Source organism: Equus quagga, chromosome 11 (assembly GCF_021613505.1).
Source record: "Equus quagga isolate Etosha38 chromosome 11, UCLA_HA_Equagga_1.0, whole genome shotgun sequence".
Taxonomy (NCBI): domain Eukaryota; kingdom Metazoa; phylum Chordata; class Mammalia; order Perissodactyla; family Equidae; genus Equus; species Equus quagga.
The window spans coordinates 102,772,765-102,796,939 of record NC_060277.1 but is presented as its reverse complement, the minus strand read 5'-3'; the positions used below and the strand labels follow the sequence as shown (position 1 = coordinate 102,796,939).

The window sequence follows — 24,175 nt, the reverse complement described above, 5'->3', positions numbered from 1 at the left end:
TATGGCAGCTTTACTCGTAATTGCCAAAACTTAGAAGCAACCAAGATGTCCTGCAGTAGATGAGTGGACAGTAAACTGTGGTCCATCCAGACAGTGGAATATGATTCAGCACTGAATGGACGTGAACTATCAAGTCATGAAAAGACATGAAGGAAATTCAAGTGCATATTACAAGGGAAAGAAGTCAATCTGAAAAGGCTGCATACTGTATGATTCCAACTATAGGACATTCTGGAAGAGGCAAAACTATGGAAACAGTAAAAAAGATTAATGGTTGCCAGGGGTGGGGGGAGGAAGGGATGACCAGAGAGGGCATAGAGAACTTCAAGGCCAGTGAAACCATTCTGTACAATACTACAGTGTGGGTACATGTCATGATACGTTTGTCCAAACTCATAGAATGTGCAATCCCAAGAGTGGACCTCATGTCAGCTGTGGACTTTGGGTGACAATGATGTGTCAGTGTATGTTCGTGGATTGTACTAATGTGCCACTTTGATGAGGGATGTCCATCACGGGGAGGTTGAACATATGGGGACAGGAGGCATGTGGGAACTCTGTGCTCTCCACTCAATCTTGCTGTGAACCTAAAACTTCTCTTTAAAAAAAAAAAAATTAATTAAAACAAAAAAATATATATATATGGCCTGTGTGGCCTTTCCCTTCTAAATGAGAGTCTACAGTGGAACTGGGAACAGGGTCTGCAATCAGCAGGCTCTGAGCTTAGCTTTTCCATTCCCTTCCTCCCTCCTCCTCTGCTTCCTTTCTTCCTGTCTTTTTTTTCTTTTGTATTGTTTGTTATTTAAAGCCAGTGTTAATCATTACAAACCATTTTGGTACCAGTCAATCTTCTTCTGACCTTTTGGGGGAGCACTTCGGTTGTCCTGCTGCTTGCTTTCCATTCTTAGTAAAAATGGAACAACCCGGGGGTGGGGGTAGGAGAGGTGGTTACTTTGAATAGATTGTAAAGCACTTTTACTGCCGTGCAAGAAGTCATTTCCTGTTCTCTCCAGTCCTAGATAGAGCCACAATTTTTGTCTAAACAGAAAATACGTAGTTTGGACTCCAGACTTTCCATTTTCATCTTGTCATTTTCTTGATACTTATTTATATAAATGCCTTTTGTGAAAGATGACGAATACTACAGACATTTCTCATGTGATGGACTAAGATCCGTGATGGGAGAGACCACGTTTTAGTGTATGTATCCATCTTCGTGTCTGTCTGCCTAGTTAGATTCAGAATCCCTGTGCCTAGCAGAGTGCCCGGCCCAGAGAAATGTACAGTTAGCCATAAACAGTAGGAGTGAGGGAAGGAGAAAGCAGGCAAGGTGTGTTAATACCGTGAAAAAAGAGAAACCTGAAGTTTTGCTGGTAAAAATTAATTTAATTGCCTGAGGGGGATTTTTACATCTGTTGTGTTCGTTTCTGTGTCCCATGCCTAAATCACTGTCCAGCACATAGTAAGCTAATATTTGCTGAAAGAATGAATGGGAGGTTCACCGTTGACTGAGAATGCCCAGGTGCCAACAATCACTTCAGAGCTTTTCATGCATGTTATTCATATCATCTCTCATCCCAAATGTCCCGTGTCCTCCTGTGAGCCAGGTTAGTTTATTACCCTGAATCGCTTTCACCTGCCTGCCTTGCCTCGGGGCCAGTTCTTCTTTCTGATGTCAGGCAGTATGTTAGGAGATAGTCTATCCAACTCACCTGCAATAAGCACGTTTTACTGTACGTAATGCCATTAAATCCCCTACCACGTACTTGCCAGGGGGGGTGCTGGAATTTCAGTATCACATCTGAGGAAGCAGAAGCTCACAGAGGCTAAGCAACTTGCCCAAGATCACACAGCTCCTTCAAGCCTGAGCTGTCTCTGGCAGTCAGGTTCAGAGCTTCTCACCACAGTGTTCTTTCCATAAGGCGGATCTTGGTGTTCTGGGCTTGGAGGTGATGCCCGAAAGGGATTTGATTGCGAGGCTTCTTGGCTGAGAGTTGGATGCACCTCTCCTTAGCCCCCCATGGGGCTTCCTGTGTATGGCGCTCTAGTTAAGCCTGGTGCTGGCAGGAAGAGGCTACAGGCAGGAGACCGTGCCGCTAACCAGCCCAGTGACCTTCAAGCAAGCCACTTAGCTACTCTGAGCCTCACTTTCCTCTTCAGAACCCTGAAGACACTTTTCTAAATCTCCCCTGAGCCCCTCCAGCCATAGCAGTCCAACAGTCCTACGAGCTGTGTTGTGTTTGCTCTTAAGGGGTCAGTGATGTCTGCAGAGCGGGCTTGGGTCAGATCCTCATTTCTCCAAGGCGGCCTTATGGCGTGTCTGCCACGCTGGGCCTGGTCCTGATGCTGGAGGCGCAGGAGGGTGGCCCAGCCCCTGCTGGGGAAGAGCTGGGGTTGAGTGGGGCCAGATAAGCAGTCTCAGTCTACCGTGGCAAAGGCTCCAGGAGCCGCGTGGCCCTGGAGTTGTGGGCCCCAGAGGAGGGAGTGGAGGAGACGCTCAGTGAACTCAGGCTCCCAGTCATCAGAACAGAACAAGAAAACACCCCAGCTCATCTTCTTTCTTCCCAAATGGTACTCTTTTGACATGTCAGTGTTTTCAACCATGTCCATGAAGAATGCCTCTTGTGTCGCAAGTTCTGTCCTTGGGAATTTATGACATTTTTCAAAACTATTTTTTCCATTAAAATAAAATATTTTTGTTTTTATTTTTATTATTATTTTTTTGGTAAGGAAGACTGGCCCTGAGCTAACATATGTTGCCAATCTTCCTCTTTTTGCTGAGGAAGATTGTTGCTGAGCTAACATCTATGCCCATTTTCTTCTATTTTGTATGTGGGACGCCATCTCAGCATGGCTTGATGAGCAGCGTGTAAGTGCACGCCCAGGATCCAAACCCACGAACCCTGGGCCACCAAAGCAGAGTATGCAAACTGAACCACTACGCCACCAGGCCGGCCCCAAGATATTTTTATCTTTGATGAGAGGAAGAGATGTTCTTTGTTTCCCTGAGACAGTAGAAGGACTTGAGCATGTTTTATGCGTAAAGGCCAGGGTTATTTTGTCATCACAGCCTGGAAAGAGCCTTCTACAGTCAGGCCATTTATGTTAAAGTGGGCTCTGGGGGTTTGGCGAGTAGCTAAGATGCGAAAATGAAGAGTGGAGTTCAGTGAAGGTGCAACCAGGAGTGGGAGAGTGCGTCTCCTCGCACGCATGTTATAGTCTCATGGGTCCTTCTGGACAGAGCCTTCAGACCCAAGTTCCTGAGTGAAGTAGGCATCTTGGCTGTTTCAATCCTGTTGCACATTGGAACCCCTCTTGGCAAGAGTCACCTTAACTGGGCCAGTTCCCACCAGAGCTGCCTAGGGTACCACACCAGGTCAAGAGCTGATGAGCCTTCAGCATAGAAAAATGGTCAAAAATGTGCATGCCAAGGCCAGACCACCAGGGTTCCAATCCCAGCTTTGCTACTGCCTAGCAGTGTAACCTCAGACAAGCTGCTTGACCCCTCTGTACATCGTTTCCTCATCTTTGACATGGGATGCTCCTGCCTTGTAAGAGTCTGGTGAGGGCTACGTGGGCTGACAGAGCTAAAGAGCCTGGCATGTGTGACTTTGCTGACGGTGGTGTCGGGTACAGAATTGTTGCTTTTGCCGGTAGCATCTCAAACCTTACCGTGCTGCCCCCAGTTTCTCCCAGAGAGCTTCTGAAGCCACATCCTCTTTGTGAAGCCTGCAAGGGTGTAGCCCTGGCAGAGGGTGGATGGGTGAGTGGCCTTAGAGCAACATCCTTCCAGCAGCTGTGGGCCTTTGACCTGGTAGAAGATGAGAAGCCCTTTTCATTCCTGGTCCTGTGCCCAGGCTGGGAGAAAGCTCATTCATATCTCACTTTTGCAAGACAGGCAGCCATTTGTAACATCCTGACATTCCCCCCACAAGCAATCTGGCTCATGTAAGTGTAATAATAATGATCATAATAACAAATAGCAGTAAAACTGAATGGCAGTGGCCCTGTTGGAGGTCTGTCTTTAAAGCTCAAGTTCAACCTCCCATGTGCTGGAGGGAGATCCGCCAACTCGGAGCCCTTCTTGCCAAGTCTGCCTCTCCTTTTGTGAGTTTCTCTGCTGTGGGAAACCAAATTGCCAGCTCGGCCCCTTGCCTGGGGCTTCAGGATGTCAGGCAGCCCCTGGGCTTGGCTGTAGGCCTCGATTGGCACACAAGTGCCAGGGACACCTGCTCCTGTGCCCATTGGAGAGAGAGATGAGAGAGCCTCGCCATCCATTCTGTGGTTTCTGAGCCTGGTCCTCAGCCCAAAGCTGGCTGCCTGGGCCAATAAGACCCAGAGGACCAGAAAGGACTGTAGGAGCCAGTGAGAAATGTCTAGACCAGCGCGGTCCAATAGAGATAAAATGCAAGCCAAAAACATTTAGCAGCCATGTTTTTAAAAGTCAAAAAAGAAACAGGTGAAATTAATTTTAATATATTTTAGTTAACCCAATGTATCCAAAATAAAAAATTATTAATGAGATACTTTGCAGTTTTTGGTACTAAGTCTCCAGAATCTGATGCGTATTTTACACCCAGAGCGCATGTCAGTTTGCACTAGCCACATTTCAAATGCCCAGTAGCCACATGTGGCTAGTGGCTACAGTACTGGACAGTGCTAGACAGCTCACAAGGGACAGTGCAACCAGCATCCTAAATCATGTGTATCTGGATGTTTGTCTTCAAATGGGGCTCTATAATACTTTTTCCCTTTTGCAGTGAGATTTTGGATAATTCAAGGTTTTCTTAGTAGCAGTTGATCGTTGAGAGGAAAACAGGCTTCATTGTAAAAATGAATTTGCGATGGTAAGGTTGCACCCCTGTACCCTGTTACTGAGATCTTCAGACCTTCTCACTTCTTCTAGTGCACAAGCCAGGGGTGACAGATTGTGGCTTCTCCAGAAGGAAATGCTGCAGCTAAATTCTAGATCCCATCCTATTATTGCAATTGCAGGCACTGCAGTGTTCAGTGACTTTGTAATCCTGGCCCAGTGGCTGAGCTGGCAGGCTCTAGGGACTGACAAACGCCATCGCCAAGAAGAGTGAGCTGTTGACATTTGGCGTTCCGCTTTTGTAAGCCTTGGAGGAGAAAGAGGGTGTTATCAGCAGGAGCCATAAGAGTTTAATGCTGTAGAAATAGAAAATGAAAAGCAAGTTGGACCAAAGTTGATATGGAGTCAGAAAAAAACACAAAAACTCAGGTGGCCATGGCTTTTAGGATTTGTGAAATAGTTCTGACCAGAAACAGGGTTTCCACACCCTTGACTTCTGGCAGCTTCCCAAACTCGGGTGGCATTTTTCACCACCCAAGTAGAGGGGTCTGCTTGGGAAGACTGCTCGGATATTTGTAGAATATAAGATGTGAAATAAAGTGTGAGGTTCAGCCCCGCCACTCCTCAGCCTGGTCATTCACACAGCAGCGTGGTGCCTCAGCTCTGCCCGTGGTAGAAGCAAGCTCACTAAAACCCTGCTTAGTAAAAAGAGATCGCAGGGACTGGTGTTAATATAGTTACAAGAGCAAGTTTTATTCAAGTACTTTTGAAATATAATGGCAACAATGGAAATGATGATTTCAAGTCTCTTCAAAATACTTCTCAAAGCCCTTTGTTTAATATTTTATTAGTCTCAGTATGAATGATTACATAAATCTGAAAGCCGTAAATTGCATTTTTAAAACAAATATGTCAGTATTCAGACCACCACTTATTGACAGATTGGCTTCAGGCAAGTCTCTTGAGCTTTTTGCACCTCAGTATTCTCACCTATAAAATGGGAATAATAATACCTTCTGCCTCTTCAGATTATACAAAATGCGTGTAGAGCATCTGATGTATAGCAGGTGCTCAGCAAGGGTACTCTTACTCTCCCAAAGAGAATTTCTGTTCTTCTTCTACTTGGTAGACAGGCGTTGATCCAAATCTTTTCTGTCTTGGAACTAGAATGACACGCATCATTTCACATCATCAGGTTATAAATTAGAGACCCACTTTGGTAGGTTTTTGTGCATGTATTTTCCAAGTCTGCAGAAAAGAACAAATGTCGTTTTAAAAAGAAATTAAGGCCTCCTTGTAGGTTCCTTTGATTATCATCTCCTTGACAAGCCATAAAGCTGCCAGATCCAGGCGTGCAACCCCTTGCTGCTGCCCACACGGAGGCAAGCCCTGGGAGCCTGGATTTCTTCTGCAGGAACAAATATGAGTGCTACGTTAAAGAGACGGAGATGGGCAGACATGCAGGCAGTTTGCTTACGTTCCAGAACATTTACTTAGACATAGTGGGATATTAAAAATATCCTAGAACATTTCAAAGTCAAATTTGTATGCCAAGTGGCAGAATGGTTGAGCTGCGTACCTGTTAAGGTGTCTTCACCTCAAATCCTGGGGCGTGACCCAGGTCTGGGGACTGTGTGCATTCGGTGCATAGCCTACCCATGCCAGTATTCTAATAAGCCATGCCACACGTGTGAATTCAGAGCAGCATTACTCCCTTCCACAAGGGGAGGTTGTAGAGTTAGTCTAGTACTTCTGACGGACACCAAGTAGGGGGAAGAGTAGAGGGATGGATCCCTGTGGGCCCGTCACCCAGCTTCAACGGCGCCTACGTCTTCCCAGCTCATTTCGTCTGTTCTTCCTTCATCTATTTAACTAAAGTATTTAAAATAAATCTGACATATCATGTCGCTTCACTCAGAGATACTTCGTCTCTTATACGTTTCACTCATAAATTACGCTCACCTCTAACTGAAAAGGACACTTTTTAACCAATCACCATACCATTTATCCCACCTAACAATATTAACAGTAATCCCTCAGTATCATCTAATATCAAAACCATATTTAAATTTTCCAAATTTTTTTTAACAGTTGGTTCGAATCAAGATTCAGACAAGGTCCAGAGGTTACATTTGATTGTTATATTTTATGTCTCTTTCAACACGTTTTAAAACTTCAGTCATTAACAGACATCATTGCAAGTGTGTGTAACACAAGAAAACTAGGATTTTTACTTTAGTCATTCCTCCTCCTTCTTCCTCTTCATTAACTTCATCATCATCGTTGTCGTTGTCATCCTTATTACTTTTAGTAAAACCCTCTTACATAATTTGATCTTATTTATCAGACCCTTGCTCTGAATGACCTCTGGCTTTTTCCAAAAATTAAAATCTACCTTAGTGTCCAAACTTTTTCACCAATGAGGATAATGAAATCTACCTCAAACAGCACTGTGGCATCTCCAAGTGGATTCAGAAGAGGAGTTCCCAAACAGGTTTTGGGCGGTAAATCATGGGGTGATAGTTCTCGGTGTGTCTGATTTGAAGGGCCCTCTTTCCTTGGTGTGGAAATCAGACAGATACTGTCATTGCACGTTTGCATGACCTGAGTGTGTAAATGCCTACATACTTGACTTGTCTCATCTAACACAGGCTATTTGATTGACCACTAAGTGTAATTGATGTATTTGTTTTCACACAGATAATCGCTTATCAGCCATATGGAAAATCCGTGGACTGGTGGGCCTATGGTGTCCTATTGTATGAAATGCTGGCAGGGCAGGTATGTTTCACTGCATTTTCATGCTGGTTTATTGCTGGATAATGTGAATACTTCAGCTCTGTTTGGGCCGTGACAGCAGGAGCTGGCAGCATGGTAAAGCTGATGCTGGTCTGACTTCCCTGACCCAGAAACAGGGAGAAATCCCCCCTTGAGAGTGGATTATGTTCAGTGTGCACAGAAATTATCTTCTAGTCATAAAAACCCCCAAATTGAAAGCTACAACCTGGAGTGTAGACAATGTGACTTTCACTTTATACACAAAAGTCTCCTGCATGTTGATGACAGTGGCCTCTGTGAGTTTTAAGTATCTCACAACCAGGGTTGGGTTCTGGTTCCCTATAAGCTTGTCTGCAAAAATTACCCCAGCTGCTGCCCATGTGTATAATCAGTATAATTATTAAAGGAAGGAGACAAACTTGAAGTGTTTTAATAGCTTTTCCCCACCTCCCCTTATCTCATCCTTGGCAATTCATTGTAATTTTCACAGAAGTCCAGCGAGGCTGAACTTCTAGTTAAGAAAAGGCAAATTAGGTTTCTCTTAAGGATGTGACATATATCTGATAACCAAGTGCATTACTGCCTAACATGGCACTTTCTAATCTAATGGCCTTAGAATCTATATTATCAGGGTAAGTCACACCGGCTGCTTTAACGAGCATCTCCAGAATCCCAGAGGCTTCGGATACAGCACAGGCTTATTTCACACCCTTGGCACAGTCCTTGGGGTGAGAGAGAGGGAGAACACTGGCCCACGTGGTCATTCAGGGGCCCAGACTTCTCCCATCCATTGGCTTCACCATCTTTTAGGCCGGCAGACTCCTCCACTGAATCCTCCTTACTCCAGCAGCCAGTGAAGAGAGAGCAGGAGGACAGTTGCACAGAATGTTTCAGGGGCCAGGCCTAGAGGTGGCATGCATCTCTCCTGCCCACATTCCCCTGCACCTGGCCCCCCTGAGACACAGAGGGCTGGGAAGTATAGTGTACCTATGAGCTGGGCAAGGGAAGCTTATTTGGTGAGCATCTGCCGGATCTCTGCCGTTATACCTAAAAACAATTCTGTTGCAGGCAGTTTTTAATAATTCCCAGCACTCAGCTCTTGGTGCCAGGGCGCTTGACCCTCCATAGCCAGAAGCCTTAGTAAGAGAGAGTGGAAAGAAATGCCCATGTTGAGCAGCAGAGCTACCCCCAAAGAAATTTTTGAATCTTTGTTCCTGGGGAAAAAAGTCACCCTTTCTGACATGTTACATCCATTGACTCAGTCATTTATTCATTCAACACATACTTATTGAATGCTTACTATGTGTGTGGTGTGAGCCATGAACAAAACAAAGCTCCTTACCTTTATGCAGCTTACAGTCTAGAGAAAGAGAGAGACAATAGACAAGTTAAATAAGGAAAATATATAATAGTGATAAGCAAAGAAGAAAAGTAACAAAGCAGGAAAAGAAGATGTAGTATTGGGAGAAGGTTGAAATTTTAGCTAGGATAGCCAGGGAGGGCCTCAGGTAGAGATAGAGTTAAGACCAGAAGGAAGTGAGGTGATATTCATGTGCATATCGGGGGCAAGAGCATTCTAGGCACAAGGAACAGCAAATGCAAAGGCCCTGGGGTTGGAGTGTGTGGCTATGTTTAAGAAATGGAGAGGAAGCCGCCAGTGTGGCTGGAGCAGAGTGGGCTAGAGAGGAGATGGGAGGCCTGAGGTCAGAGAGGAAGGGGGAGCACCAGGTCATGTGGGCGTGGAGATCATTGCAAGACCATTGGCTTTCCCTCTGGGGTGGGGTGGGATGATGTCATCTTTGTATCTCTCTCATTGTGTCTTATATCTTTTAGATACTAGTCATTTAGATGTTAAAAGATAGAAAGTACTGGCCTACATGTGGTCATCATTTCTCAATGATGCTAAGACTTTATTGATATTTTTTAAATGGTCTGTGCATTATTTATTTAGGCTTTTTTCTCCCAATAAAACGTTCTTCTTAGGCTAAAAACTTCAGTTTGTAAACACAAAAAAACGAGTTATATAGAACGGTTGTCAGTGAATTGCCTTCCTGCTCCTTAAGTTCATTTCCGCTCTTTAGAATTTTGACGATAAGATTTGACTGAATTGTCGGCCCCCTGGGAGCCATGCAGCTTGTGAAGGCAAAAAAGCTGAGTCCCCTTCTTGATCCCACTTGAATGTCCTGATTCTCAAATCCAGAAAACAAACCCTGCTTTCATTAAGAGTCGCATTTGCATATGCCAACAAACGAAATTGGTTGGGTGGAAATAGCCAGGATCTGTTTCCAAAGGCACTTGACAAGAGAGAAAATGAGCTGACTCTTAGTGGCCAGCAGGAGACTAGAATTTCAGAACCCAGGCCTGAGGCAAGGCCGCCCCCACCCCCGGACTGCGCCAGCCCCCTCCTCCCCCTCCATCTTCCTTCCTCCCCAAGCCTTCCTGGGACTTCATTCACTAGGGGAGAGCTCAGGAAACGCTGCACTTCTGCAGGGAAGGCCCCTTTGGAGTGCATTCTGAAGTCCTACCTCATTTGCAAAATGAGAAGGTCTTCTTTGCAGGCTGGCCTGGAGGCCCCTGACTTGAAGATTTACCTTCTTTATGCACCCAACTGAGTGACTGTGCGCAGGGCCCTCCCCAAACCCAGTGGTTCCGTAAAGATTCTGGCACATTTCCATTCTTTCCCATCCTGCTTCTGAGAGTCAATTAGCCTGCCTCATATGATCCCTTGAAATTTTCATAATCTCTGTTGAGAATGGTGATACTCAAAAAATGGCCCTTAACAACGTCCCACGTTCGGGCACATTGGTAAGCACAGATAGCAGCCGTTGCCCTCTGAATCTGCACTGTGCCTGTCGCAAGCACAGGATTCTCATCAGCTCCCCTTCGTGGTGTTTCTCTGACTCCTCAGTGCAAATCTGAACATATCCCTGGGCTGTGACTCAGTCCAGAAAGGATAATGAAGGCCCTGCACATAGTACCCACGGCCCGCAAAGCTGCAGGAGCTTCCGAGACCCCACAGAGGGACTAGATGCTGTTATTGAAAAGTAAGATTACATCCCACAACTAGAAGGACCAGCAACTAAGATATACAACTGTGTAGGGGGGGTGGGGGGGCGGGGTTTGAGGAGATAAAGCAGGAAAAAAAAAAAGAAAGAAAAGTAAGATAAATTATAAAGTTGCTGATGGGGTTGTGGTCTTAATGTATCCTCTTTATTCACAGAAGGCTGAAGACGAGCAGAAAAAAATAGCTTATTGCAATTTTCTGCGCATTTACCTTATTTATTGTCAGCAACCAAGGGGGTAGTTAAGCATAAACAGCCTGAGTCTGTCTTCAGTGCCTGGATTGCTTGACAAATATGATTACTCTCGGGGATAAATAGTATTTACCCAGCTCTCTAACGACGTATTGCAGCTCAAAGTGTTCACGGGTGTTCGTCATAAAGGGACCGGCCCTCCCCTCTGCCAGGGTTATTTGTGCTTTGTCTTCACTCCTAATGAATCGCCATTGGGTACTTTATCCCAGAACCTCAGTCTGAATTGTCCTTGGCTCTCCCACCTCCCGCTGCTGGTCCCCTGCAAATAAACATGGCAGCCCCCCCAAAGACCACTTCCTAGTGATTTAGTCATCATTTTGGAAAGTGTGAACCATCACCCCTCATTCGTCTGTTTAAAATTCACAAATTACATATTGTTAAGGAGGGCACCCCCGGTTCTGAAAATTTGTACACCAGGCCAAGATTTTGGTTCACAGATAGCTTAGCTTGAAACACTGAGTCCAGATCTGTAGAAATTTAAAAATAATCATGGCAATGGGGGAAAGAGGAGAGAGAAGCAATTCAAAAGTGTTATGTGCTAAGTACCTCAGCAACACGTCACCCCCTGTAATCCCCAGGCTCCGTAGCTGGCATTCCTGGGAATGAAAATGAATGTAATTATAACTTTTCACCATTGACCTGCCTTCCCCACCAAGGCCTGAGAGCAAAGTCACCTGTAAGAATGCTCCCAGGGTGACCTGGAGAGACTTAACAAGAGCCCTAACGACGTGCACATCCTTTGGCTGCAAAATGCCGCACCTGGGAAGTTATTCTTAGGAAGTAATTCAGAGAAGAAAAAATTGAGATGCACAGAGATGTTTGTAGTCATTAGTTGTTAGAATACAGCCCTGGGAGCAATTGTAAATGTGCCCACGGACAAATGAGTCACTGACGACGCCGTACCCGGGTGGCCACAGAGAAAATGTGTTTGCAACAGTCCGTGAAAAACAAAGACCTCCAAACTGTGCGTCATAATTTGAAAATAATATGGAAAGCCTAGGAGTCCACAGAAAAATAAGAGCAATTTTTTGTGTTTAGATAAAGGGAATGTGGATGCTACTCTCATGGGCTTTCCCTCCCCCAAAGAATACGTAATTTTAATTTAAAATAGGGCTCCAGGGAGCTTTTCCAAATGTGATGTTGGTTACTGCGGTTCACCGGGTATCTCGGGTCTTGCTCCCTTCTGGCACATGGTGGGATCGCACCTCCCGGCTCACTCATGGTTGGGTGGCGTGCGCAGCTAGTTCTGACCAGTGAGATCTGAGCGGATGTGCTCCAGGGTGGAGCACTTAAGTGCTGAAGCAAGGCACCCCAGAGCTCCTGTTCCAGTTCTGCCGCAGCAAGACCAAGATGGCAGCTGCTCCGTCAGCGTGGGTACCACAGTAGACATCAGCCCTGAGCAAGAGAGAATGCAAATTAGAGCCGGGACATCATGCCAGGTCTCTCTAGTCTAGAGACAACCACGCTTTACACAATGACCTGAAACATCTCAGACCACGGCGACTGCCCCCTCTTTATTATCAGAACTCCCCACTACCTGTTGTGCAGGATATGAATCAGCCTTTTAAAGTTTACCGAAATGACCTTTGCCCATGGTCGAGTCCTCTTTACGTGCTGGGTGCACCAGCAGCCGAGCACCTCCCACTCAGCCCTACCAGCAGCAGCACCGGGGTCCTCCCTCCCCGTCTGACGATCTGGGCAGATGTGGGGAGGCGGCGTTGTCAGAATGGCTGGGAGTCTGAGCTCCCAAGTCGGGATGTTGGCCTTGAATCCTGGTCCTTCAGCAGCCCAGCTCTATAACCCTGGCCAAAGCACTTAACAGAGCCTCAACGACCTCACCTGTACAATGGGACTGATAGGACCAAGTCATAAGGCTGTTTGGGGAGTGAGTGAGTGATGCCTGCAGAGCAAAGAGCCTGAGAGGTCGATGTTACTGCTACTGCTCTCTTCCAAGTGCTGGTCGTCCTTCTTTGTCAGGCAACATAGACTCAGTGGGCGCTAACAGTGCTTAGGGAGAGAGGCCTGTGTCCTCCCTGGGATGTGCTGACAGGAGAAGCCCCAATCCTGAGGACCACCCCCCCATGGACCACAGAGTGAAACCCTGAGGCTTTGCCACAGGACATGTGGTCTTGTGGCTTTTGTTGCAGTTTAGAAATCTTATTGCAACTCATGTGCCTAAGGGGCCTCTGAGGATCCTTCCAAACCCAGACTGCAATGATTCACATTTGGTTAGACAACCTTCACTGCAGGATTTCTGAGGGCCTTTAAAATGTAAATATTAATGCAGATCTCCAGAAGGAGGTATAGGGTACTATTTGACCCAAGAAGATCCTGTAGGATTAACGTTCTATGGAATACTCTCTCGGGTGTGTCAGGAGCCAGGTATCCTGGGGATGCAGGCAGAATTCCTGGTAGAAGTCTTCCTTGGACCCACGGTAGATAAGGCCTAATCCCTGACACGCAGGATCCATTTCCAGAATTAGCATCCGTGGGGAGGCTCACCTGGGCAAGGCTGGGTGCCATGCCGAGAGGCAATTAAGCAGGAGTGATAGGCCAGCGCCCTGCACAGAATGTTCCCCAACCAGTTCGTGTCTTCCACATTAGAGGGCGAAGAAAGGCTGCAGGTGCATGGACCTAATGAGGCCGATCTTGTAGCTGCCTCACTTGAGAAAGGTGCCTGGGGAAGGTTGGCTTGAGTTTCTCTCTGGAGAAAGTGTCCCTTAGGCCTTTAGCTCGGGTTGTCTGTGACTCGGCCCCTGCAGCCTTCCTGCTGCCAGTACATGAGCATCGTCCAAGAGGCTGGGTGAATCTCTCTGGTGCTGTCGTCATTACTCAGGAAAGCACGTCACACTGGGCCAGCTTCATAGGCATGCGACCAGCAGGTGCACGGGGCCCGAGGTCAGAAAAGCCCTGCACGTTTGCTTTAGCGCTCTGCTCTTGCCCTCGTGAAATTATTAATAATGTTTAAATAAGGGGCCCCGCATTTTCATTTTGCACCGAGACTCACAAATTATGTAGCTTGTCTTGACCAGCAGCACTGAGAGGCCATGGTGTGAGGTGTCTCTTAGTTGTCCAGAATCAGAAGCTGTGCCCTGCTCACCCCCAGGGCACTATGACATTGAAGAGCTTGCACACATAGCAAATTCAGAGTAAGTGGTGCCCCCTGGAGGTGTGCAGTTCGCAGCTTGAAGGAAAACAGCACGCTGTTTTAGTTATGCAAACCTCCTCAGCCACATATGTGCGTCACTTATTCGGGAAAGTGGGGTGTTTTGCAGATGTCATATAACATGTTTTCAGAAGAAGTAGTTCATGATATCTGGCAGAGAAGATGTGGTGGGACGGACAGTAGGACTGGCCTCCACTGTAGCTCCTGACCGGTCCTGCCGCACCCCACCCTGTCCTGCTCTGCTCTCTGTAGGCAGAAGTGACACATCCCCCTGCTGACGCAGGTGACCATTTGCAGCCTACACCTCCCAATGAGGTGTCTGCCCCAACTGACTTGCCTTGTGGGATCCCAGGCGCCATGTTACTTCTGCCGCTGGGAACTCACTGCGCAGGCTGCCCCTGCTCCGCTCTGAGTCATTCACAGGCAGGCTGCTTTTAGTTCTCCTCACCCGCCTGCCTGCTTGGACCAAGTTAAACATTCTTTACACCAGGCACTTACAACCGGAAAAGAGGCCTATTTATTTATACTTCTAGACAAAAAAGAAAAACGTAAGTGGCACTAATCCCCTAACCCCCCGTTCTCCCATCCCTGGTCCCGAGGTGGGGTTCTTTAGAGACTTGGCATCTTTCTCTCAGGTGGGTGTGGCCTCCGTGTGCGGACCCCATAACCAGCTCCTATTCAGGGCTGCGGTTAGCGGGGAGGACGAGGGTTCAGGGTCAGATGAGCAGGTTGGGGTGGGTTGTGAGGGGTGGTTGAGGGAGGGCTCTGCTTGGTTCAGTTGCTCTCTCTTATTCAAGGGAAATGTTGATAAGAAGGGAAATTCTACTGACTACTGCACAGTTCTCTTTGGTCCGTGATATCATTTAAATATAAGCCAGACTGTCGTTATCTGAGCCCTAACCCTGTTGGCCAAAGTGACTGTGAGTCCTCTGTTCCATGAGAAGGAAAATACAAGATTAAACGTAGGGGGGTCCTCTGTACAGGGCTGGCCCCTGGTCTGCCTTTCTAATGCTAAGCTCAAGGTTAGCTAAGCCAAGGGGGAATGTTAGAAAGTTCCCATAAACCCATTTATGCTGTGTGCCATCCCGCCAGAGTGATAGGTAGTTTACTAGCCCTCTCAAGATTAAAGATGTACTGGAGGACAAGCTTGAAGGACATCCTGACTCACCTGTTCCTCCTGAGGATTCTGGCAGCCCCTTCCAAGACAGTTCGTCTGCTTTATAACAGAACCAACACCGCTAAGCACCCTCCATGGGCACTTACTGGGTACAAGACCAAATATCATGTGCTTTAAAGACTCACCCAGGTACCCCATTTTAAAAATTGGAAAACTGTCTTAAAGAGGTGAGTCATTTTCCTGTGGGTACCCAGCAAGGAGGTGGTTAGAGCTAGAAGTCTGGTGCAGACCCACCTGACCTTAAAGCCATGACCGCCCCCAGTGCCACTACGTGTCCCACTCTCCACGTGGAGATTGTGAACCCTGCAGGAGAGGACAGGAAGGTGTCCAGTGGAAACTACACTCCCATCACTGCCCACCACAGGGGCGGCCAGTCCCACGAGAGCAGCTCTTTGTTGGGTCAGAAGGGCCCTGGTATGAATTCCTGAACCTGGGGAGCCCTGTTTGCCCATGTTCTGATGGCCGCTTCACCCCACGTTCAGAATCCAAAAGCGTTAGCATTCTCCACCCGCCTCCACCTTCTGAACACAAAGCTATCTGTAACCTAACTTGATCGTAATTAGATTTTTTAACACATAATTACAAGACTAATGGATTAATTATAATTTATTTGCAAATCATTAAAAGCATTACTCAAAAACATTTTCCCTAAAGATTGCTTTGGGTTGCCCAGGGCAAGATAATGAAAGGGACAGAGGGAAAAATGAAAAATACACAGCCGCCAGCCTAATTAAAGATAATCAAATAAACCCGCACGTTAAGTGAGCTGACTCTGCAGCCTGCGGTGTGCCTAGAAGCCCCACAGCCTGTCTCTGGTGCTGAATTGAATCTTCCGGTGCCACGTTAATGAATGACTCTGCTAAATCTTTTCCCGTCTCTCTCTTTGCGGGAATAGCCTCCATTTGATGGCGAAGATGAAGACGAACTGTTTCAGTCTATAATGGAGCACAACGTTTCTTACCCCAAATCCTTGTCCAAGGAGGCCGTTTCCATCTGCAAAGGAGTAAGTAGATTTGGATTCCTTTTAGATCAGGACCAAGGACAGGAGATAATACCATCCCCACGCTTCGAGGAGGGATGGCGGAAAGACCACAGACCCTCGCCCCTGCTTTTGGCTGTTGAGGGCTGGAGCTTGGTGACACGCAGGGCGCAGTGAGAAAAGAGGGGGCCTGGAAAATGGATTCAAATCCCAGCCCGTCCTGGAATGCTGGCCCCGTCAGCTAATCGTACTGTGCTTCAGTTTCCTGTCCACCTCATAAAGTTGTGGTGCGGGTCACCGGACGTAATCGCAGGCCCTTGGAAAACGTTAGTTGTCTTCTCTTGCCTCACGTGGTATGTCTTGGTTAGTTCTTTGTTCGTTTCCTTTTTTTTTTTTTTTTTTTTTGAGGTGTAACATACATACAGAAGTGGGCACAAATCGTCAGGATATAGATCAATGAATTTTCACAAAATGAATCCCCCCATGTAACTACACCCAGGTCAAAAAAGAGTGTTTCCAACGCCCAGGAAGCCCCCTCTTATCCCATCTTGCCGTCACTTCCCACCCCCAACATAAGCGGTCTGCCCGCTTGTAGCTGCACGAATTAGTCTCGCTTGTGTTGAACTTGGCACAAATGGAATGGATGCTGCATCCTGCAGTGGATGCTCCCTGGACCTGGCCTCTTTCCCTCAACATCGTGGTCTTGAGATTTCTCCATGGTACTGTGCGTGGCTGCCGTTCCATCTTTCATATTGCTGCATAGCATTCTGTTGTGTGAACATAACCAGTTTATTTATCCATTCTACTGCTTATCTACCCATTCTCTCCTTTGGATTGTTTCCACTTTGGTTTGGGCCTGTTCCATATAGAACTGCCATGAACCTTCTGGGTCATGTGTTTTGGGGAACGTAATGCATTTCTGTTGAGGAAATACCCAGGAGTGTTATTTCAACTTTGAAATAACAGAATTATTTTCAGGCTTAGTTACATGGTGTACAACTCACTCCTAACATTTTCTGGGAAGTATTTATCATGTCTCTTCCAAGGGCAAGGCACTATTTATGCACAAAGGTAGGGAGAACTGGCTCCTGCCTTCAAAGGGTGTTCACCCCTGCCATCCTGCAGTGGCACGCTGAAAGTAACTAGTCATCTCCCCTGTTACAGCATTTGTTTTTCCAATCCATGGGTCTTTGATTGATAATGTTTTGGTCTAGGCAATAAATAGGCGTGTGATGCTGGCTAGAATAGCATATGTAATACTGGCTGTGATCCTTTTAGTACACACAATTTTTAGTGATTACATACCTTTTTGGATACCTATCTTTATATACATGCAGAATGGCAGCTCTAAAACAGATAGTGTATAAAGACACCTGTTTCAATTCTTCTTATGTTTGGCCTTGGGCCCAAATTTCTTCCTCTTTTTCTTACTGTGAAAATCACCGTAGAAAGGGCCATGCTCGTCACATTGTATTTGTGAGTTGGTGTCACTCTGTGCAAGATGCCGAGTTTCTTGGTAAGCATCCTGAGGTGCTGCCTGGGTATCCACGCCGTCAGGGCTGGAGGCAGAGCCGCAAAGGGACGGCGTGTCCTCCAGCATTCTCTTCTGTTCCCTTTTTTTATTTTCCTCTGGGTCCTTTTGTTTCTCTTTCCTTTCCAGCTTTACTGAGGTATAGTTGACAAATAAAATTGTATATTTAAAGTGCACAACATGATGATTTGATATACATATATGTATAGTGAAAGGATTGAGTCAACACATCCATCACGTCGCATATCTACCCTTGTTTGGAGGGGGGAATACTTAAGTTCTACTCTTTTAGCAAATTTCAATTAGACAAGGCAGTTTTATCAGCTGTCATCGCCATGTTGTGCATCAGTTCCTCCTTCTCCCTCTGCTTTCTAGCTGATGACCAAACACCCCGGCAAGCGGCTGGGCTGTGGGCCCGAGGGTGAGAGGGACGTGCGAGAACATGCCTTCTTCCGGAGGATCGACTGGGAGAAACTGGAGAACAGGGAGATCCAGCCGCCGTTCAAGCCCAAAGTGGTGAGTTTCCCGGAAGCCCAGAGGTGTCCCTCCCACCCTTTTCTCTGGGGAGAGGAGGCCGGTGACCCCTGGCCTCTGCAGAGGGGAAAAAGCCTTGCCCTCAGTTCTGTGCTCTGAGCAGCCAGGACTGTGGCTTCCTTTGAGAGTGAAGACAGACCAGGCACGGGTGGGGAACCCGCAGAGCCCCTCCAACAAAACTGTTAGCGAGCCAGGGTAGGTCTAGCTGGGTATTGTGTGTCATGGACTCACGCCCAGCAAAGCCAGGCTCCTTGCTTTGAGTTTCCAGCTTTCGTGGGTTTGCCCTGCACCGATGGTAGCCCTAAAGCAGAACCACATCGTCGCCAGCTCACTGGCAGGCCCTGGGTGCAGTTCCCACATTGGCCGCTGCCCCTGCTGCAAGGAGTGTGTGTCAACCACCATTTCTGGCACTGCCACCTTTGTTCAGACTCTTCCTATAGGACTTCCTGTGTGATCCCTTTTTATTTTGTTTATTTAACAAGCACTATGCACCAGGCCCTAGTCTCAACACTTTACAAGTTAGTTGATTTAACCGTCACAACCACCCTGTGAGGTGGGTACTGTTGTCCCCGATTTACAGCTGAGAAAACTGAGGCACAGAAGAGGCTGAGCAACTTGCCTGAGGACACACAGCTGGTAGGTGGCGGAACCAAGGTTCAGACTTGGGTGTTCTGGCTCCCAGGTCCGTGTTCTTAGCCCCCTGCACCATCGCTCTGTCTCGGGGACTGCCGTCCAGCACTTCTCTGATTGCTGGTTGCAGCCACTGTTTGCCTTTCCTAATGCTTTTCTCCCTGGAGATAAACTGAGAGTCTTTAAGATACCAACCTCCTCACTCACACCACCTGCCCCTTCGCAGCACTTCCCAGGAGTCTGCTTTCCCACCATCCCATTCCTAAGGGCCAGGTGGACCTGCCTTCCTGCTCTGCCACTGTCTCGGCCAGTGCTGGGTAGTCACCATGGTGCCTCTGCCCCCAGGACTGCAAAGAGTGCAGCTTTATTCCACAGTCAGGTTCAGAAACATCCCCTGTGTTGGTTCGGCCCAGATCTGTCTCCTCTGACAGATGCCTCTTGAGCAGACGGAGGGGGACCTTCCCGGGGCGGCTGAGTGACTGACTACGTGGCCACACAGCTTTATTCTTAGAACAGCAACTTCTTCATCGAACATGCTTATGTGTCCTCTACTCCAAGAATAAAACTGCTGGTGGTGAGCCCACTGATTTTATTTTTTCAAGATATTTTTAGCACAAACTGAAGAAAAACTAAAATTAATCAGGTCAGTTGACTTCCACCTGAGTCATCATTTCAAATAGGGCCCTTATGTCTCTGCCACCCGGATTTCTCTCCAGCCAGCCCTAGATTTCAGGGGCTCAGAGGACCCCTGCCCTTCAGTTCACAAAACCTGATGTCAGTGGGGAGGAGGGTAAAGACAGAATGATAAATGGTGCTGCAGTCCATCTCAGTAGAATATTCTGTGAGGGGTTTTCTTTTTTCCCTTTCATATTTATTTAGCCTTCTTAAATTCAATATGAAAGGTGTCCAAGAGCATCTTACACACAGCTTAGTTTCTTTACAGGAACAACATAGACACACATGCTGACCCTGCTTTAAATGTGGAGCAAAATGCAATTACTTGTCAATCACTGTCCAGAAAGAGACGAGGAAAGTCAACCGTAAAACACTTCTTCTTTTTCTATTTATTCCCACCTCATTTCAGAAGAAAGTGTCTATTTGCGTGGTCTCCCACTTTTTATGGATACTGCAGCCCTTAACTCAGATGTAGGGGAAACGGAGGGTGACTTGACTCCAGCAGCCAAGATGTGAGTTGTTCTCTATGGGCCACGGAAATCGCTGGAAGCACAGTCCCACTGCGGCCGGCAGTCGAGCCATGAGCAGTGGTGTTTGTTTATTCATTCCTGCAGGGCTGCTGTTTGTTTGTGTTTTAGCTGAGTGCTGATTAAAATAAAGAGCCACTTGCCTCTGGCTGTGAAGAAATAGCCGCTGAACTCATGAACAGAAGCGGAAATCGTGGACTGAAGCCCTAAAACAGAAGGGTTCATGTGAAAGGCCTGTTTGGTGAGAGCTCTGGTCAGAAGGAAGGGAGAGATCTCACGTGCTCACAGCGCGATTTCTCAGGCAGAAGCCCACGTTCTCTGCTGGAGAAGCTGTATACCAAAAAGGAAGAAGCTAGAAAAAATACAAATGGACAGGCGATGGCACAGCAAGGAAGACAGAAACAATAGTGGTTAGAAGCCCAGGGCTGCAGCCAGGGGTGAGCAGCACCTTCTGTCCCGAAGCAGAAGAAAGTCAAGGGTGAAGAGAGAGACTAGGAAAGTCCTGGGCCCTGGGAGAGCTCAGTTTGCCCTAGTCCCTGCACCAGGCCACCACACGGCAGCAGAGTTTGGCTCTGAATCTCAGATGAAGGGGCATTTCAGCAGCCTCCTAGGACATCCCTCTGCTCTTGTGGTGCCATGCTGCAGCAGAAAGACCGCAGGCCAAGACCAGTCCCAGCAGTGGGAGAGGAGACTGACAACCTGAGTCCAAATGTCACTGAGGCTGCAGAACAGGCGGGGGTTAACCCAGCAGCAGAGGGGAACTAACTGCATTTAAGTTATTCTGTGATGTGGTTCCCTGACATTCTTGGTGAAAAGTGTAGTTGATCCAGAACTAATTAAAACGTCAGAAGAGTTTACAGGTAAAATACAGAGCTGAGTGTTCTCTGACAGGTGGTTTTGTTATTTCAAAGAGAGATGCAGCGACAGCGGCCTGGCCATGGCTGCCGAAAAAACACTCAGGAAGACGTGTTGCTGCCAGAGGCTCTTGCTCAACGTGTGCAGTGAATCTCCTTTGCAGAGCATCTCTCCTCTGAGCAGGGTTTCTAGCCCTGGCTAGCTAAACTATCTGTCTGGGTGAAGTTTGCACGATGCTTTTTTAGCAAGTGCTGGTGAATCAGTTTCCCTGAGATTTATCAGATTAAGGACTGTTAGCTCCTGGCTCCCAGGAAATCAAGCCTTTGGTTATTGTAAATACAAGCAGTAAGATTTCAGGTACCCGTAGTTATCTGCAGGGTGCTTCTGGAAATCAAGTTCGTGCTTGTAAGCTGGGGAATCTCATCTCTGTTTCATTTTTATAATTTTTTCTGAACCTCCAATGAACGATTATTCCAAAATCACTGACTTCCCCGAAGAGAGTAGAGGTACAGAGCCACAGAGCTTATCTGGAGGAATCAGGGTTCCCATAGTGTCCCGTGTTTTTTCATTTTCCTGCCTACCAACGTGACATCACTGAAGCTAGACCAAAGCCATGGAAAGCGTGAAATTCCAGCAAAAAAGACATTTCGTGATGCAGCTGGTCCATCAGGAAACTCCACTAGCACTGTCCATCTCACAGCAACGTCAGGTCGGGACTTGCAGTGCAGCCATGGCCTGGATTCTGCTTCAGGTCACGCATAAAGGAGAGAAGAGAGTGACCGGCCTCGGGCGTGTGGGACTGTGGCCATCACCCTTGAGGGTGGCGAGTCTGGAGGCTCAGAGGTGCACCTGCTTGCCTCCCAGGCTCAGGAGTGGAAGTGGGGTGGGAAGAGCCCACAGACAAGAAGGAAGAACCTGCGCTGCGGTGGCCCACGGTGGCAGAGTCCAGTCCTGGGCGGAACCGTGTCCCTGGAAGGCCACCGTGTGCAGATGCGAAGATGACGATGATTTTCTAGAAGATGAAGTAATCACTCGTATACTGATTGATTTTGTAAAACAAAAGCAAAAGCAAAAACAGCTGTGTGATGCTCTCCTGGAGAGGAGGCAGCCACACAACTCTCCTCCTTCATGGACAAAAGCACAAAGCAAGCCGGGTTCTGTTTTCTCTTCAAGGAAACAGAGCAGAGAGGAGCCTCTGCTCCACAGACACAAGGCCCAGAAGCTCAGCATTTTGCTGATGTTTGAACAACAAACCTGAATCCTCAAAAAGAGGCTCGTTCATGTTCAGAAGATACCATGGAAGAAGATGCCTATTTTATTTTTAAGTTTAAAAAAGGTATCAGGCCTGAATAGGTTAATGTTCAGTTACTGAGTGAGGAATGAGGGCATCCAGGCCGCCTCCCGCAGAGTCAGGTGAAGGAGGAGGTGCTGTCTGAAAGGAGGATGCTGCCAGCCTGCTTGGCCCGGAACCCGGAGAACTCACCGAGGGGAGGAAAGCTCTTTCTTTCTGCTTTGCCAGAAAAATAAAAGGCCCGAGTTTTAGCCCCTGCAGCTTGCCCTCTGAGACACACATGAGCCCAAGATTCTGACCTGGTGTCACTTTGAATTTTGTAGGCTTTTATCCTGATTTATTATTCATGTGAATAAAATGCCCATGAACAGTCTTCAAATTTCCATTCATCCTGCCCGTGATATTAAATAACAGTTTATCCGAATAGCAGAAGCAGAAAGTTAATTGATTTTTCTCTTTTGAATTCTATCCATTGGCACCATGGAGCAGAATAACTGGCTCACAGGCTAGCCAAAAACACTCGCTCTCCTTAAATGGTTACTAGAGAGAGAGTAATCAATAAAGTTAACACCGAGAAATATATTCCAGAGTTGAGAGATGAGCCGGGCACTTTGGAAACAGGCCTTCCTTTCGTGGGTAGCCTTTCTCAGGAAATTACTGTTGTCATTTTATCAAAAAGAGACAGGAAAAAAAAGAGAATAACTTTCATGAGGACATTGTCTTCCTGGCACCAAAGACAACAAGAACATTGAGAGCGTGTGGGAGCCGCTGCACTGGGAATGCACGGTCATGTCCATCTTCCCAGTCACTCAAAATCCTGTATTTTAGTGTCCTTAGCTTGTTTAGAGAGTTTGATGATGGTTTCATTATGAAAGTTAGTACAATGTTTCTTTTTGTTTCTTTTAAAAATTTAATTTGAAATAATTTCTCATTTCAGTCTTGCAGAAGAGTTGCAAAAATAATATAAAGAATTCCTGCCTTCCCTTTGCCCAGATTCCCTAAATGTTAACATTTTACCACATTTGCTGTATCATTCTTTCTCTGCATCTCTGAGTGCGTGTACGTACAGAGACACACGTACGTATTTTTTTCATGAAGCATCTGAGAGTAAGTTGCGACGTGATGCCTCTTTACACCTAAGTAATTCCTTGTGTGTTTCCTAAAACTAAGGACATCTCTTGGTACTGTGTTCTTTCAATAATTGCTCTGAAAGTTATTTATACAGAGCAGCAGCTCTCTAGGTAAAATGAGGGGGCCCTGCAGGGGCCGGCTGAGTGATCAATGCTGTGGGCCGCCTCGGGCTGCATCTAATCAGATCTCTCAGGTAGCAGTAGGTTCATTCTCTTGGCCCTTTGGTGGAACCAGCAACAGCGATGTTAATTAAAATCGAGATTCTCAAGACTCAGGGAGCTTCACCGACGACATATGAACACTAACCAGCCTTTGGAGACTCGACTTGGCCACATCGTGATGTATTTAAATTTGATTTAAGCCTTTAAACCAGGCTAAGACAGCATCTTCTCCTTGGCTAATGAGAGGCAAGAAGTCTTCCTGTTGTTTGATACTTGCTCTCCCAGATGCTTTTCTGCTTGGAAGTGGGAAGACATAGACCTTTAAAATGATTATCAATATAAATAAGTAGCTCTATTGCAAGCCTCAGGGAGCTCCAGTGGTGAGTGACAGGATGAATGCAGACCCTATGTGCCTCACATGGTGTGAATTGACACGTTCCCGTTGTCAGAAGTGAGGGTCTCTGACAGTGATGGTCATTACAACAACTTTTCTTGGAAAAGGAGCCTTGAATCCTCTAAAGCTGGCCATTAGTGTAAAGAGAGACCAAAAGAAGTGCATGCTTTTATCCCATCGAATACAGCCCAGGATAAGCCAGGACTTTGCCCTCATGTA

General features: G+C 46.9%; 1 protein-coding gene across 2 annotated transcripts in view; it reads left to right on the top strand.

The window, feature by feature from the left end:
* The window catches only part of PRKCA (protein kinase C alpha), a 404,998-nt gene that overhangs the window by 368,405 nt on the left and 12,418 nt on the right, over positions 1 to 24,175 (top strand). For both annotated transcript variants that reach the window (XM_046675327.1, XM_046675328.1), the window contains exons 14-16: positions 7,514 to 7,594; positions 16,144 to 16,251; positions 18,134 to 18,274. In XM_046675327.1, coding sequence (XP_046531283.1) covers positions 7,514 to 7,594; positions 16,144 to 16,251; positions 18,134 to 18,274 — 330 coding nt within the window. The remainder of the gene's footprint in view (positions 1 to 7,513; positions 7,595 to 16,143; positions 16,252 to 18,133; positions 18,275 to 24,175) is intronic.